The sequence below is a fragment of the Neoarius graeffei genome, chromosome 6 (genome assembly GCF_027579695.1).
Source record: "Neoarius graeffei isolate fNeoGra1 chromosome 6, fNeoGra1.pri, whole genome shotgun sequence".
Classification (NCBI taxonomy): Eukaryota; Metazoa; Chordata; class Actinopteri; order Siluriformes; family Ariidae; genus Neoarius; species Neoarius graeffei.
In genome coordinates, this window is record NC_083574.1 from 11,551,765 (window position 1) to 11,564,914 (window position 13,150).

The 13,150-nt window shown below is 39.5% G+C and overlaps 1 protein-coding gene across 1 annotated transcript in view; it reads left to right on the plus strand.

Moving 5' to 3' along the window:
* Positions 1–1,237: 1,237 nt before the first annotated feature.
* rec114 (REC114 meiotic recombination protein) overlaps positions 1,238–13,150 on the plus strand; it is an 85,197-nt gene continuing 73,284 nt past the window's right edge. The window contains exon 1 of the mRNA XM_060923106.1: positions 1,238–1,339. Within this exon, the coding sequence (XP_060779089.1) occupies positions 1,238–1,339 (102 nt within the window). The remainder of the gene's footprint in view (positions 1,340–13,150) is intronic.

Below are 13,150 nucleotides of genomic sequence, written 5' to 3' on the forward strand. Positions count from 1 at the left end.
AGAACCAGTTTGCTTTTCCATAGCTCACGGTGCTAAGGGAAGCCACGTTAGTTACGTCGCTGTATACGTCAGTTACGTTGGTACGTTTGAATAAACCTTGGCGCGAATATCGAAGCAAAAACAACACAGAAGAAGCAACAACAACAACAATAATAATAATATGCCCCTTTTCCACCAAAGCAGTTCCAGGGCTGGTTCGGGGCCAGTGCTTAGTTTGGAACCGGGTTTTCTGTTTCCACTGACAAAGAACTGGCTCTGGGGCCAGAAAAAACGGTTCCAGGCTAGCACCAACTCTCTGCTGGGCCAGAGGAAAGAACCGCTTACGTCAGCAGGGGGGGCGGAGTTGTTAAGACCAACAACAAGACCGTGAAAGATCACCATTTTTAAGCGACGAGAAGCAGCAGCTGTACAAACGCGAAGTCATCCATTATTATTATTGCTGTTGCTGCTGCTTCTTCCGTGTTGTTTTTGCTTCGATATTCGCGCCAAGGTTTATGCAAACGTAGCGATGTAACTGACGTATACAGCGACGTAATGACGTGGCTTCCCTTAGCACCGCGAGCTATGGAAAAGCAAACTGGTTCTCAGCTGGCTTGCAAGTTGAACGAGTTGTGAACCAGCACCAGCCCTGGAACTGATTTGGTGGAAAAGGGGTAATAGATGACTTCGCGTTTGTACAGCTGCTGCTTCTCGTCGCTTAAAAATGGCGATCTTTCGCGGTCTTGTTATTGTTGTTGGTCTTAACACCCCCCCAGGGCCCAGCAGAGAGTTGGTGCTAGCCTGGAACCGATTTTTCTGGCCCCAGAGCCAGTTCTTTGTCAGTGCAAACAGAAAACCCGGTTCCAAACTAAGCACTGGCCCCGAACCAGCCCTGGAACTGCTTTGGTGGAAAAGGGGCAATTGTGAACTAAGGACTAAACAGCGCATGCGCAGAGCAGATGTAAAGCTAATCCAGTGAGTCTGTGTTACAACATTCCCCGGTCTCCCTTAGTTGTTTATCCTGTTTTCTCGGTTTATAAAATTTGCCGTTTGTTGTGTGAAAGGTCCTGTGTTCGTTTACTGCCACACTAGATAGTATTTCTTAAAAAAAAAAAAAAAAAAAAACTACACCAGTAAAGGGCCCGTTCATTAATCCAGTGCACTTTGTAGTGCGGTAGGCAGCAGTCCTCGGATTAGGACGTGGCCAATGTTTAAAGCGTTTCCCTCTTATTTTGTCAGTTTATTCAGAAATTAAAACATGTCTGAAGAAAATACAACAACCAAGGCTCTTTGGAAGTTAAAGCGTTATGGTCGTTTTTTACCAAACGCCAAACAAGTCGGAGGAAACTCTTCATGGAAGGTAAAACAAACTTTACAAATTAGCTTAGCTAGGAAACAAGCTAATTTAGCGAACTAGCGGAAGTTAGTGCAAGGCTCCATAATTAGCCATGTAGCTAACAATGACAACTGCTTTATTTTAGGTTATAACGGTGGGTATTTGTGAGTGATACATAGTTAAATATGTAGTGTTTTCCTCAGAAAAAAAAATTAAAGCCCTAAATCGGGGCTGCCAACTTTTCGAAATTCCTTGGAGTGAGATTTTTTTGGGGGGTCGACGGCAAAATTTTTCCACCCACCACGCAGCAAGTGGGAATTTTGTATTCAGTTTGATATTCACTTGTCCCTCTGCATGGAGCACTTGCATGTGACGTCACAGCCGATCCAGATTGTGACAGACGCCATCTTGTCGGTCAAACGCCATATTCCGCCTTCTACTTCTGCTTTTACTTCTGCTTTTACTTCTACCTTTTCTTCTGGAAAACCCTACTATATACAATTCTACTACGACGGCTGCGGCTACAAGCTCTCCCTACACTGTAAAAAAAAGAATAGTTGAGAATACTTGAAATTTCAAGGCAACAGTCTGCATTAAGAATTTTATGTTTTGCCAACGATGTGCCCATGATAATCCAAACTATGATAAAACTGTTATCTTTATTAAGAATTCTTAATTAAGTCAATTTTCAATTCCTCATTCTGCCAACATAGATTTCTCTTTTTGCTGAACAGTGGCATTCACAGTAGTACAAAAAGGCAATTGAGGTTATCAGACTTTTTTGGGGGGCTTTTTTCACCTTTATTTGGATAGGACAGTGTAGAGACAGGAAATGAGCGGGAGAGAGGGATCGGGAAATGACCTCGGGTCGGAATCGAACCCGGGTCCCCAGATTTATGCTGCGTTCATGTGCTATGGGAAGATGATATTTTCCAGTTGGGAAGTGGTATTTACCAGTGTGTTGTGTTCACATGCTTTTGTTGTTGTTGACAAATTAAAGATGGTGGACCAGATTCAAGTTAGCAATAGTTAGTTAGCTATCGTTAGCAATAGCGTCTGCTCTGGATAGGTAAAAACAAACCATAACACATTTTTAAAGGAAACGGATTTCTAACGTATTATATTACACTTGTTAATGACGCAACATTGCATAGACACCAAAAACTACCCACTAGTACTAGTAAAAAAAACTTTAGTAGCGTACAATGCTTAGCATTCAAGTGTCTTGTACTGCTCGCCGCCATGTTGAAAAGGTTAAAGTTCATCTCATCTCGGCAACTCGTGTAGCAAAATTTTCTACGAGTTGCCCAGTGGAAAATACCACAAGAGGGGGCGTTCATGTGTGCTTTCCATGTCGGCGTTTGGTATTTACCATAATTCCCATAGCACATGAACGCAGCATTATGGTATGGCGCCTTATCCACCTGAGCCACACCCATGACGTAGGTTTTAAAAACTTTATTTCAATATTGAAGTTTTGTAATTGTGTGGAACAATGAAAAAAGGCATGTATAGTTTAATGATAAATTGTGATAACCTCGGGGGCGTCGTGGCTCAGGTGGATAAGGCGCCATACCATAAATAAATCCGGGGACCCGGGTTCGGTTCCGACCCGAGGTTATTTCCCGATCCGTCTCTCTCTCTCCCGCTCATTTCCTGTCTCTACACTGTCCTATCCAAATAGAGGTGAAAAAAGCCCCCCCCCAAAAAAAATTGTGATAACCTCAATTGCCTTTTTGCACTACTGTGAATGCCACTGTTCAGCAAAAAGAGAAATCTATGTTGGCAGAATGAGGAATTGAAAATTGACTTAATTAAGAATTCTTAATAAAGATAAGTTTTATCATAGTTTGGATTATCATGGGCACATCGTTGGCAAAACATAAAATTCTTAATGTAGACTGTTGCCTTGAAATTTCAAGTATTCTCAACTATTTTTTTTTTTACAGTGTACCTGTGCACGTTTTTTATGTTTTTTGTGTGTATTTTTGCGTGTTGTTCGTCTGTACCGGACTTCAATATCCACTACAACCGTATGGACTTACTGGGCAATTCCATGTAAATGTCAACCTCACCATGCAAAAATAAAGCAACATGATGTAATACATCAAAACCACTCCCAGAGATCTCACCTAGGCCTGTATTTTACAGATGTGAATAAGTTGAACCAATTTGTAACCAACCTAATATGTCACTGTCAGTCTTTCTTTCTTATAATGTAAAACCCAAGCTAAAATCAACTTTGATCATGTACAATTCTATATTATTGCCACAAGCCACAGAAATGTATGCTAAAATCCACAAAACAGCAAAACAATAGCCATCCTAAATATTATTTAAGAACTTTGATAGTTTTAGCTGATATTTAGAGAGTTTTTCAAAGGGTTATGGTGGTTAAATTGCTGATTTTCTAAACATATGCCATGTCTATTTCAGACGCGTCACATCCATAACGGAATTTCGTCACATCCATAATGCTGACTTTTCCTTCCGAAACTCTGCATGAAATACAAAATATTTTAAACAAAGATTTTTTTTAATATTCACCTTGGACCCCTCTATCAAACGGATATCTCCATTTCGACATTAGGTTTACAATTTCACAGAGTTTGATAAAAATGTACAGTCACCCAAGAAAAGTGATACTTTTTCTGTCACATCCATAACGCATCTTTTATTGGCGTTTTCTGGCATGCCCTAGATGTACTATGGGAATTGTTCTTGTTCTATCACTTCTCCAGTATGGTACAGCCTTAAAATATGCAACACCTGTTTAAATACTGGGAGACAATAAAACATGCACTGGGTCATTTGTTGCCATTTTGAGTTCAAGTGTCACGTCCATAACGCTGGAATTGCTCTACTGGACATTGGTTTCCAGCAGAAAATGACGGTTTGTATCGATTTCCATCGCCTGCACAACATTCCAGACGAGATAGCGAGACCAGCGGGGTCTCCGTGGATTGTTATCGGAGGCAAAGCGAAGGAGGCGGCGCCGGGAGCGGAAGCAAAAGCGAGGCTGCAGAGCCGGCCTGTTGACTAAGCTCAGAAAACAGCCACTCAAACCTCCACTGCTAAGCCTCTATCTCTCCAACGCCAGATCCATGTAAACAAGACAGACGATTTGGAATTACAGCTGGAATTACCTTATTCTATTCTATAATCGGCTGGTCAGTGCTATACTCAATACTTAAGTGACTTACCCGTCCAATGAGGATTCTTGTTTACAAGATGTCACATCTGAGTCGCTGACAAATCCTGAATTTCTGTAAAGATAACTGTCCAGAGATTTATAGGCACGCAGTGCTTCACCACTGAACAGCGAGGGAAAGTTAATGAGGTAATTATACACGTCCGGGTATTCCGCTTGCAGTTCAAAATCCGGTCGTGAAAACTCCGTCCGGTAAGCCATAAGGGTCACAAATCTGTAGATTGTTTATTTTAGACATATATCTAGTTATCTGTTCATTAGAAAAATGAGCCGTGTACTCCGTCGGTTGAAATTGATCCATTCTGTACACGAGTGCAGCAGTATTCAGCGGTGTTTTTGACCGACAAGATGGCGGTTGTGTACTTTCCGGTCACGTGACTGCAAGATCTCTATAGACCTGTGTTTCAGATTTAAAGGCAAGTTCATGTTTGAAAATATTTCATCAGCTAAGCCTAAACACCTTCTGAATTGAAACTAAATGTTAAGTTTTTAATAACTGTTGCAAAAAATAAGATTGTCCCTCACTGACTATTCATTATGCATTTAAGGGCTTTCCCCACCACTGGGTTCAGCAGAAGATTGGCATGGGGAAAAATATCAACAGCAAAAGAACAAATAAAATGCTTAAACAGTAAGCAAAATGTGCATGTGCTACAAGAAACATTAAAATGATTAAGTTTGAACAGTATTGAAACACAAAAAGCTGAACCTTGGCCATAGGTGGGAATGTGCACACAAAGTTGGGCTTAAAAATTTTGGTCATAATTAAATAAGGCCAAAAAAAAAAGTGTGTTTTTCCGGTTACGTAGATTTCAAAACTAGGGTCGGTAGGCAGGCTTTTTTTTTTTTGAATTTTTTTTCAAGATGGCTGCCATAACCTATATTTAGACAGGAATAATTTCACAAAATATAATGAATTTCTTTGCAGGTCACCTGAGTTACCACCTTCTGATGAATCTGATGCAGCATGAGACACCTTTTAACATGAATTTTTCTGTAAATATAACAGCTCAATACACCATGAGAGAGAGAGAGAGAGAGAGCAGCCCGGCCCCTCTCTGCTCCCTGAGTGCAGCTCGTCGCCTTGGTAACGGTGCAGGGAAAAGGCACAACATAACAAGCAAAGAGCGCTTTTTCTCAGAGTTCCCTCTCCTCGAACAACGCTGATTTACACGGAAATGAAAGGAGCTATTCACAAAATTCTTTCACATTGAGTGCTACAAGGCTCCCATGAACACATAAATGTATTTTTTTTTTTTGTCCCTAGTGTAAAAAATGTGGACACTAGAGCGAGTTAAAAACAAGTGACTTTTCTGATTTTGCAGTAAAAGCGCTGCCACGTTTATAATGTGAGTCTATGGGAGAGCGCGGCTGTCCTCTCCTTACTTTCAGGCTTCTCATTCAAAAACTGTAAATCCTATCGCTCAGGTAGACACTTGTCTTGATTCACACAATGTGTGACTACAACTTTTGAGAAAATTGTGTGTGTAGAGTGAAAATTGTGGCTGAGAAATGAGAAAGTTAGAGCTTTTTTTTTTCAAGCTGCCTACACTCTAAACTCCTGAGCTCCACTGGTGTGTAACGCAATAGACACCCATTATAAAGCCTGAATTTCTCCAGATTTGCTCATGGTGTTTGATCTGTGACTGATCAAACAGTATAGAACCTAGCAAAAAAGTTGAATGCCAGATCCACACGGGATAATTTTGTCTCCGTTTTAAAGTTTGAATCATGTCTCTAGGTGAAAGACAAAATAAGCGTTATCTCTGCTTCTGTTCCCTCCGACGGCCCCGACACACTACTGCCTCCGCCGAGTGCGCACGCACTCACCGCATGTCGGGGCCGCGGATGAGTTACTTTCCCTTGATCAACGAAGTCGGCGGAGAATTAGTGGTTATTATTGGTACAAACAGCGCGAATCACAACTTAAATGAGTGTGGTTCAGTTTGACATTATTGTCAGTCCGTTAGATAAACATTTAATTTTATTAAAATCAAAAATTAATATTTAGAGCCTGTGGGCTACAAAAATAAGTCATTAAAGTAGCCGGCTGGACTTAATTGTGTAGTCGGCTGTATGGCCGGCAGCCGGCGCTTGTGGAAAGCCCTGATTTTCCCAGTGAGTGACACAAACTTCCGGTTCACGCGGTTGGGTTATATGTAAAAGTCACGACTGTGAAAAAAACGAAAAAAAAGTTTAGGGTCGGTTGGGTAACCAGAAAAAAAACACACTTTTTTTTTTTTGGCCTAAGCTATATTAATATATTTCTTATTAATTTATTTCTTATCTATGTTTCTTATTAGTAATAGAGCATTCGTCAGGGCCTGTTATCTGACAAATATCCTCTACCTGTCTTGCCCTCTTTGAAACCCTGTCTCCTCAGTATATTGTTCTCTGTCTTTTTTTTTTAATTATTCACAAGTTCAAGTTCTTTGATATTACAGGTGACCATGCTTTATTTACTTTAACTGAGCAATTACATGCATCATAAATAATTAAAAATAAATACCCTGTAAATAAACAATAGGTATGGTGGCTAATGGCTCTTCTTGCATTTGTAATATTATCTCTTACTTGCTTTATTTTACAACATTCCCAGTATGGCTTCAAATAAAGTCATAAAGTATGATAACATGCAGTAAACAAACTAAAAATGCGCCTTAATAAACGTGTGCTAAGGAGGTGCTCTCTCGTGCTGCTTGTTGGGGAAGATAGAGGCTGTGGCACGGCAGTAGGCCTATAATGATTTAGCATGCCGAGTACACAGCTCTCGATATGGCATTAAATATTCTCACAACACTTATAGGCTAAAACGATTCAGAAACTTTATATAAGTTCATAATTATGCCAGTAACACCACACATTGGCGTGCATATGTACAAACCTGTCTGAGACACCCGTCTTCAACTCGGATACCTTCTTCTCTCTCCTCTTCCTCTAAATTGACGGTAGGCAATTATCCAACTTCCGGCGAGTGCAGCATCATTAGATGCGCCACCTACCATAGGGGAGTGTGTACAGAAGGGAACACCTCTCTGCCTGTTTAGCCGTGCGTAAGGCGTAATTGATCAATCGCAAGTGGTTGGCGCGACGCAATGGGTAGCCTAGATTAGATAGATAAACTAGATTTTTTTTTCTAGCGTGAGAAATCGGAGGTATGGCGTGTGAGCGTGTGAAGACAATCAAATGCGTGTGTCTCACGCTCATTGCATGAGAGTTGGCAGCCCAGCCTAAATTCTGGCATGATAATACACAGACAATTGAACGCCAACAGTATTAAATGTATACACATTTTGAAATTTCACCTTAAAGTTCAACATGCAAGTTAAACTGTTTTGTTATAGATTATTTAGGTATATGATAGATTGAAAATCTACAAAGATCCCTTCATTATCCATCATCAAGTGGTGTAGCAAAAATGTGCATGAGAATATGAACAGTGGTTTGCTTCGTCTTATGCAACCCAATGAAGAGAATCGATCATCATGACCTCCTGTTGATCACAAAGGGATCTGAACCCAAGACCTGCCACCTTAAAGTGCATATCACGGGTAAATTCAGGAGTAAGATCGATGTAATTCTCCTATTTTATATTAAACTTTGGTCAAATATCTGTCACACTTTGCATTTTGTGCAAAATTTTTTTTTTTTTTTTAATCTTGCGCAATACCAGAAAAATTCAGTTGAAATCGAGCCATTTGAGGTGAATTGGTCCACCTCTGAAAAAACTTGGCATTTGGATTTCCCGGCAAACATTGATTTTCGTGACGTCGCATGCGGGACGCCTCCTTCTGAATCCTACATCAGCACTGGTTTGTTTATGAGAAAATGACCTGGTGGTTTTCTGCAAATTTCTTCAACGTTATCGCGTAATTATTAAAATGGTTAACCGATGTATCGTAGGAGGGTGTAGCAACACCAATCTTGATGGGATTAGTACTCATCGTTTCCCAAAAGACCGGACAGTGAGAGAGAAATGGGAGCGCTTGGTCTACACAGGCTGTGCACTGAAACCGTGCAAAGCTCTCGCAGCCTGCTGGCGCTTCCGCAGGTGACGTCACGAATCTGGCTCCAGACTCCCTTGGGATTTTTCCAGACGCGTTTTATTTAATTTTTTTCTGCTGTAGACAGATGGCCTTGTGCATAATTAGCCTTCTGGATGAGTGTGTAAAGGGACATACTTTCATATAAAAAACCCGAAATTGGTCCAGAATATGCACTTTAAAATAAGTTGCTGTATTACTATAACTGTAATGATTTAGAATGTTTCTGATGCAATTACTGTAATATATGTATAACTAAGATGCACTGAAAAGAAAAGTAAGGCAACTGCATATTATAAAAGTTTAAATTTTGGCACTTTATTAAATGGACTAGATTAAGATTAAAACATATTTAAAGGAAAAGAAAACTTAATTCATACATTTAAGTTTGCAGAAAGATTATGTACTTAAACACATTCATGAAGAGAATTTGTTAATACGTGTCAAATGTAGCGTAATTTCGAATAATAATGATAAGCGTATTTGGCAGTCTGACGTCGCTGAGCCTTTAACAAAAGAATAATCCGGAGCCTTCGTTTGTTAAATGGATCCCAGTGACGTCACACTGCCCAAAATGCTGATGATTATTTTTTGAAATGATGCTACAGTATATTTGACACGTTTAGACAACTTCACTTCGCAGACATGCCAACCATTACGGTTTGCCCGTAATCATTACGGTTTCGGTGGTCCAATTACGCTATTATGACTTTGAAGTCGATTATTACGGTTTTTGCTCATAATTGATATTTTCAAATTTGCCGCCAGAATTCCTACACTTGCGATTTCCCAGTCTCCCGGCAGAGGGCGCTATTACTAGAATGTCAGCCAATGCTTTCGAAACACGGTCTCTGATTGGTTAACCTCAGCGGTTTTATCAAATTTCGACCAATAAGAGCCCCGCGCACATTTTGTACTTTAGAAGAAGCAAAAAATGGCTGACATTTCAGCCGATCCGTCTGACCCGCCGCCGAAAAAAGCAAGAAAAACGATCGGCAAAATTAAGACCGTGTACCAAAAATTTAAAGAGGAATACAGTACCTTATATACAGTTTTTGGTGCTTTCCAAAATCAAGGTATATGTACAGGTAAACTTTTTTCAATATCTGTTGTCTCTAGTCAGATTAGTTGTATGTGTTTATACCAAATACTTGTTTTTCAAATACTTTTTATATTTTAGTTTGGTTGAATGACTGCAATACAAGATGCTCTAGTCATGACCGTTCATACTTACAATATGTATATCTTTAGATTTTCATTTATGATTCATTTATATATGTACTCAGATTCAAGCATTTTTCCATTTTCAATTTACTCATATATATATATATATATATATATATATATATATATATATATATATATATATTAGTGCTGTCAAGCAATTAAAATATTTAATCGCGATTAATGTCGCGACTGTCATAGTTAACTCGCGATTAATCGCAATTTAATCGCACATTTTTGTCACATGAAAAACCATTGTAATTCTCTTATCAGCATAAAAAAGTGAATGGGCTTGCTTTGTACCAATGTTTTTTTTTTTTATTGCAGAGGATAACACGTCTTGTCACAGCCACTGACATCCATAACTTCCATATTAGATGAGAAAACCAAGGGATGAAAAATAAAGTGCATATCACTGTGAAAATAAAAAAATGTTTTATTTTACTCTTCATTAGTTTCTTTTGAAGAGAAGTATTTGCCATAAAAGAAGAAGAAAAACAGATAACAAAAATAAAAACATTCATCATACGTTCAAAAACGTTCATCATAGTGTGGCACTGTATTCTCTAATTCTCACTGCTTATAACTCTACACCTACCCGGTGGAGCTGAGCTGGGAAACTGAAGACTGAAAGAACAGTATTGAAAAGTATTTTCCAGTCTCACCTGTGAAAGGTAATCCCATGTGATCTCGTTTGGACGGTAAACCTGTTGGTACAGTTAAACGCAGCACATGAATCAGGCATCTTTATTCTCGGCTACTGTCTAGACGCTATACCAGAGACGGTTGAAGAATCTCCACTTTGCTCCATCCAATATGGCGGCGAGGATGTTTATATGTCTGTGCCTTTCTCCATCACTCACACGTACTCTTATTGAAGCAGCGCGCGACAAGCCTCAACAGGAACTACGCGTGACTCACAGGGCCAAATTAGAATTTGCATTAACGGCTCTATTTTTTTTAATCGCGTTAAATTGAGATCGTGTTAACGCATTATTATCGCGTTAACTTTGACAGCACTCAGCACTAATAAATAAATAAATAAATAAATAAATATATATGAATGTGGAAAGTTTTACAGTAGGTTTGCATGCTTTTTAGCTAATCAAGGTCTGAAGAATGTTATGATGGGGATCCTGTCTATCAAATTCACGTAGAACTGGAATCGATGTACTGTGTTTGAACCAATGTTTTGTTAATTGCTGATATTTTTATATTGTAATTTGTCATTTTTGAGAGAAAACACTTCTTGTTGCTTGAAGTTATAGAATAAAGTTTTCTCAGTTATTTTTTGATAATCATTTGATTTCTTTTCAGAATATATATTCTAAAAAAACAGTTTTTTTATGTTCATTTGCAAATATTTTTGAAGTTTGACAGAATAACTGAAGTTGTATGATTTAATATTATAAGTATTCAAATGGTACTGATTGCCCTTTATTTTCACTGTAAAAAGCCACCAGAGGTCACCATTTCTGAATGCATTTTATAAAGTTTTCCGAGCCCAAAGGGGGGCGCACCCCGCTTTGGAAACCCCCCCCCCCCCCCCCCCCCACAAATATCTCAAAACAACCATTACAGTTTGCTATCATACAGGGGTGGCATGTCTGACTTCGTGAGAGTGTTTATACTGTAAGTACATAATCTTTCTGCAAAACCAAACTAATGAATTAAAGTTTTCTACTCCTTTAAAGCAGATTAATTCTCCTCGGCTTTTGCTTGGCCCAATGTTGGCCAACCCTCTCATCGTCCATCTCGCGGTCATCCATGCTGATGTGGATCAAATTATCCAGCGAGTCTTCTCCTAGCTTATTAAAATCACTCGGCTTTGCCCGTCTGGTGGGGGACGACATCGGCAGCCAACGAGATCGCTTATAATGAATCGGAAAATTCCAGGATGTCTGACGTTTTCTTTCGATGTTTTTATTGGACGGTTTGAACACGTGATCTTGACCTAGCCAAAAGATTACAGTTTGTTTACATCATACCACGCAGACATACAGTGGTGCTTGAAAGTTTGTGAACCCTTTAGAATTTTCTATATTTTTGCATAAATATGACCAAAAACATCAGATTTTCACACAAGTCCTAAAAGTAGATAAAGAGAACCCAGGTAAACAAATGAGGCAAAAATATTATACTTGGTCATTTATTTATTGAAGAAAATGGTCCAATATTACATATCTGTGAGTGGCAAAAGTATGTGAATCTTTGCTTTCAGTATCTGGTGTGACCCCCTTGTACAGTAATAACTGCAGCTAAACATTTCCGGTAACTGTTGATCAGTCCTGCACACCGGCTTGGAGGAATTTTAGCTCGTTCCTCCGTACAGAACAGCTTCAACTCTGGGATGTTGGTGGGTTTCCTCACATGAACTGCTTGCTTCAGGTCCTTCCACAACATTTTGATTGGATTAAGGTCGGGACTTTGACTTGGCCATTCCAAAACATTAACTTTATTCTTCTTTAACCATTCTTTGGTAGAATATTTTGTGTGCTTAGGGTCGTTGTCTTGCTGCATGACCCACCTTCTCTTGAGATTCAGTTCATGGACAGATGTTCTGACATTTTCCTTTAGAATTCGCTGGTATAATTCAGAATTCATTGTTCCATCAATGATGGCAAGCCGTCCTGGCCCAGATACAGCAAAACAGGCACAAACCATGATACTACCACCACCATGTTTCACAGATGGGATAAGGTTCTTATGCTGGAATGCAGTGTTTTCCTTTCTCCAAACATAACACTTCTCATTTAAACCAAAAAGTTCTATTTTGGTCTCATCCGTCCACAAAACATTTTTCCAATAGCCTTCTGGCTTGTCCACATGATCTTTAGCAAACTGCAGACGAGCAGCAATGTTCTTTTTGAAGAGCAGTGGCTTTCTCCTTGCAACCCTGCCATGCACACCATTGTTGTTCAGTGTTCTCCTGACGGTGGACTCATGAACAGTAACATTAGCCAATGTGAGAGAGGCCTTCAGTTGCTTAGAAGTTACCCTGGGGTCCTTTGTGACCTCACCGACTTTTACACGCCTTGCTCTTTGAGTGATCTTTGTTGGTCGACCACTCCTGAGGAGGGTAACGATAGTCTTGAATTTCCTCCATTTGTACATAATCTGCATGACTGTGGATTGGTGGAGTCCAAACTCTTTAGAGATGGTTTTGTAACCTTTTCCAGCCTGATGAGCATCAACAACGCTTTTTCTGAGGTCCTCAGAAATCTCCTTTGTTCGTGACATGATACACTTCCACAAACATGTGTTGTGATGATCAGACTTTGATAGATCCCTGTTCTTTAAATAAAACAGGGTGCCCACTCACACCTGATTGAAAACACCTGACTCTAATTTCACCTT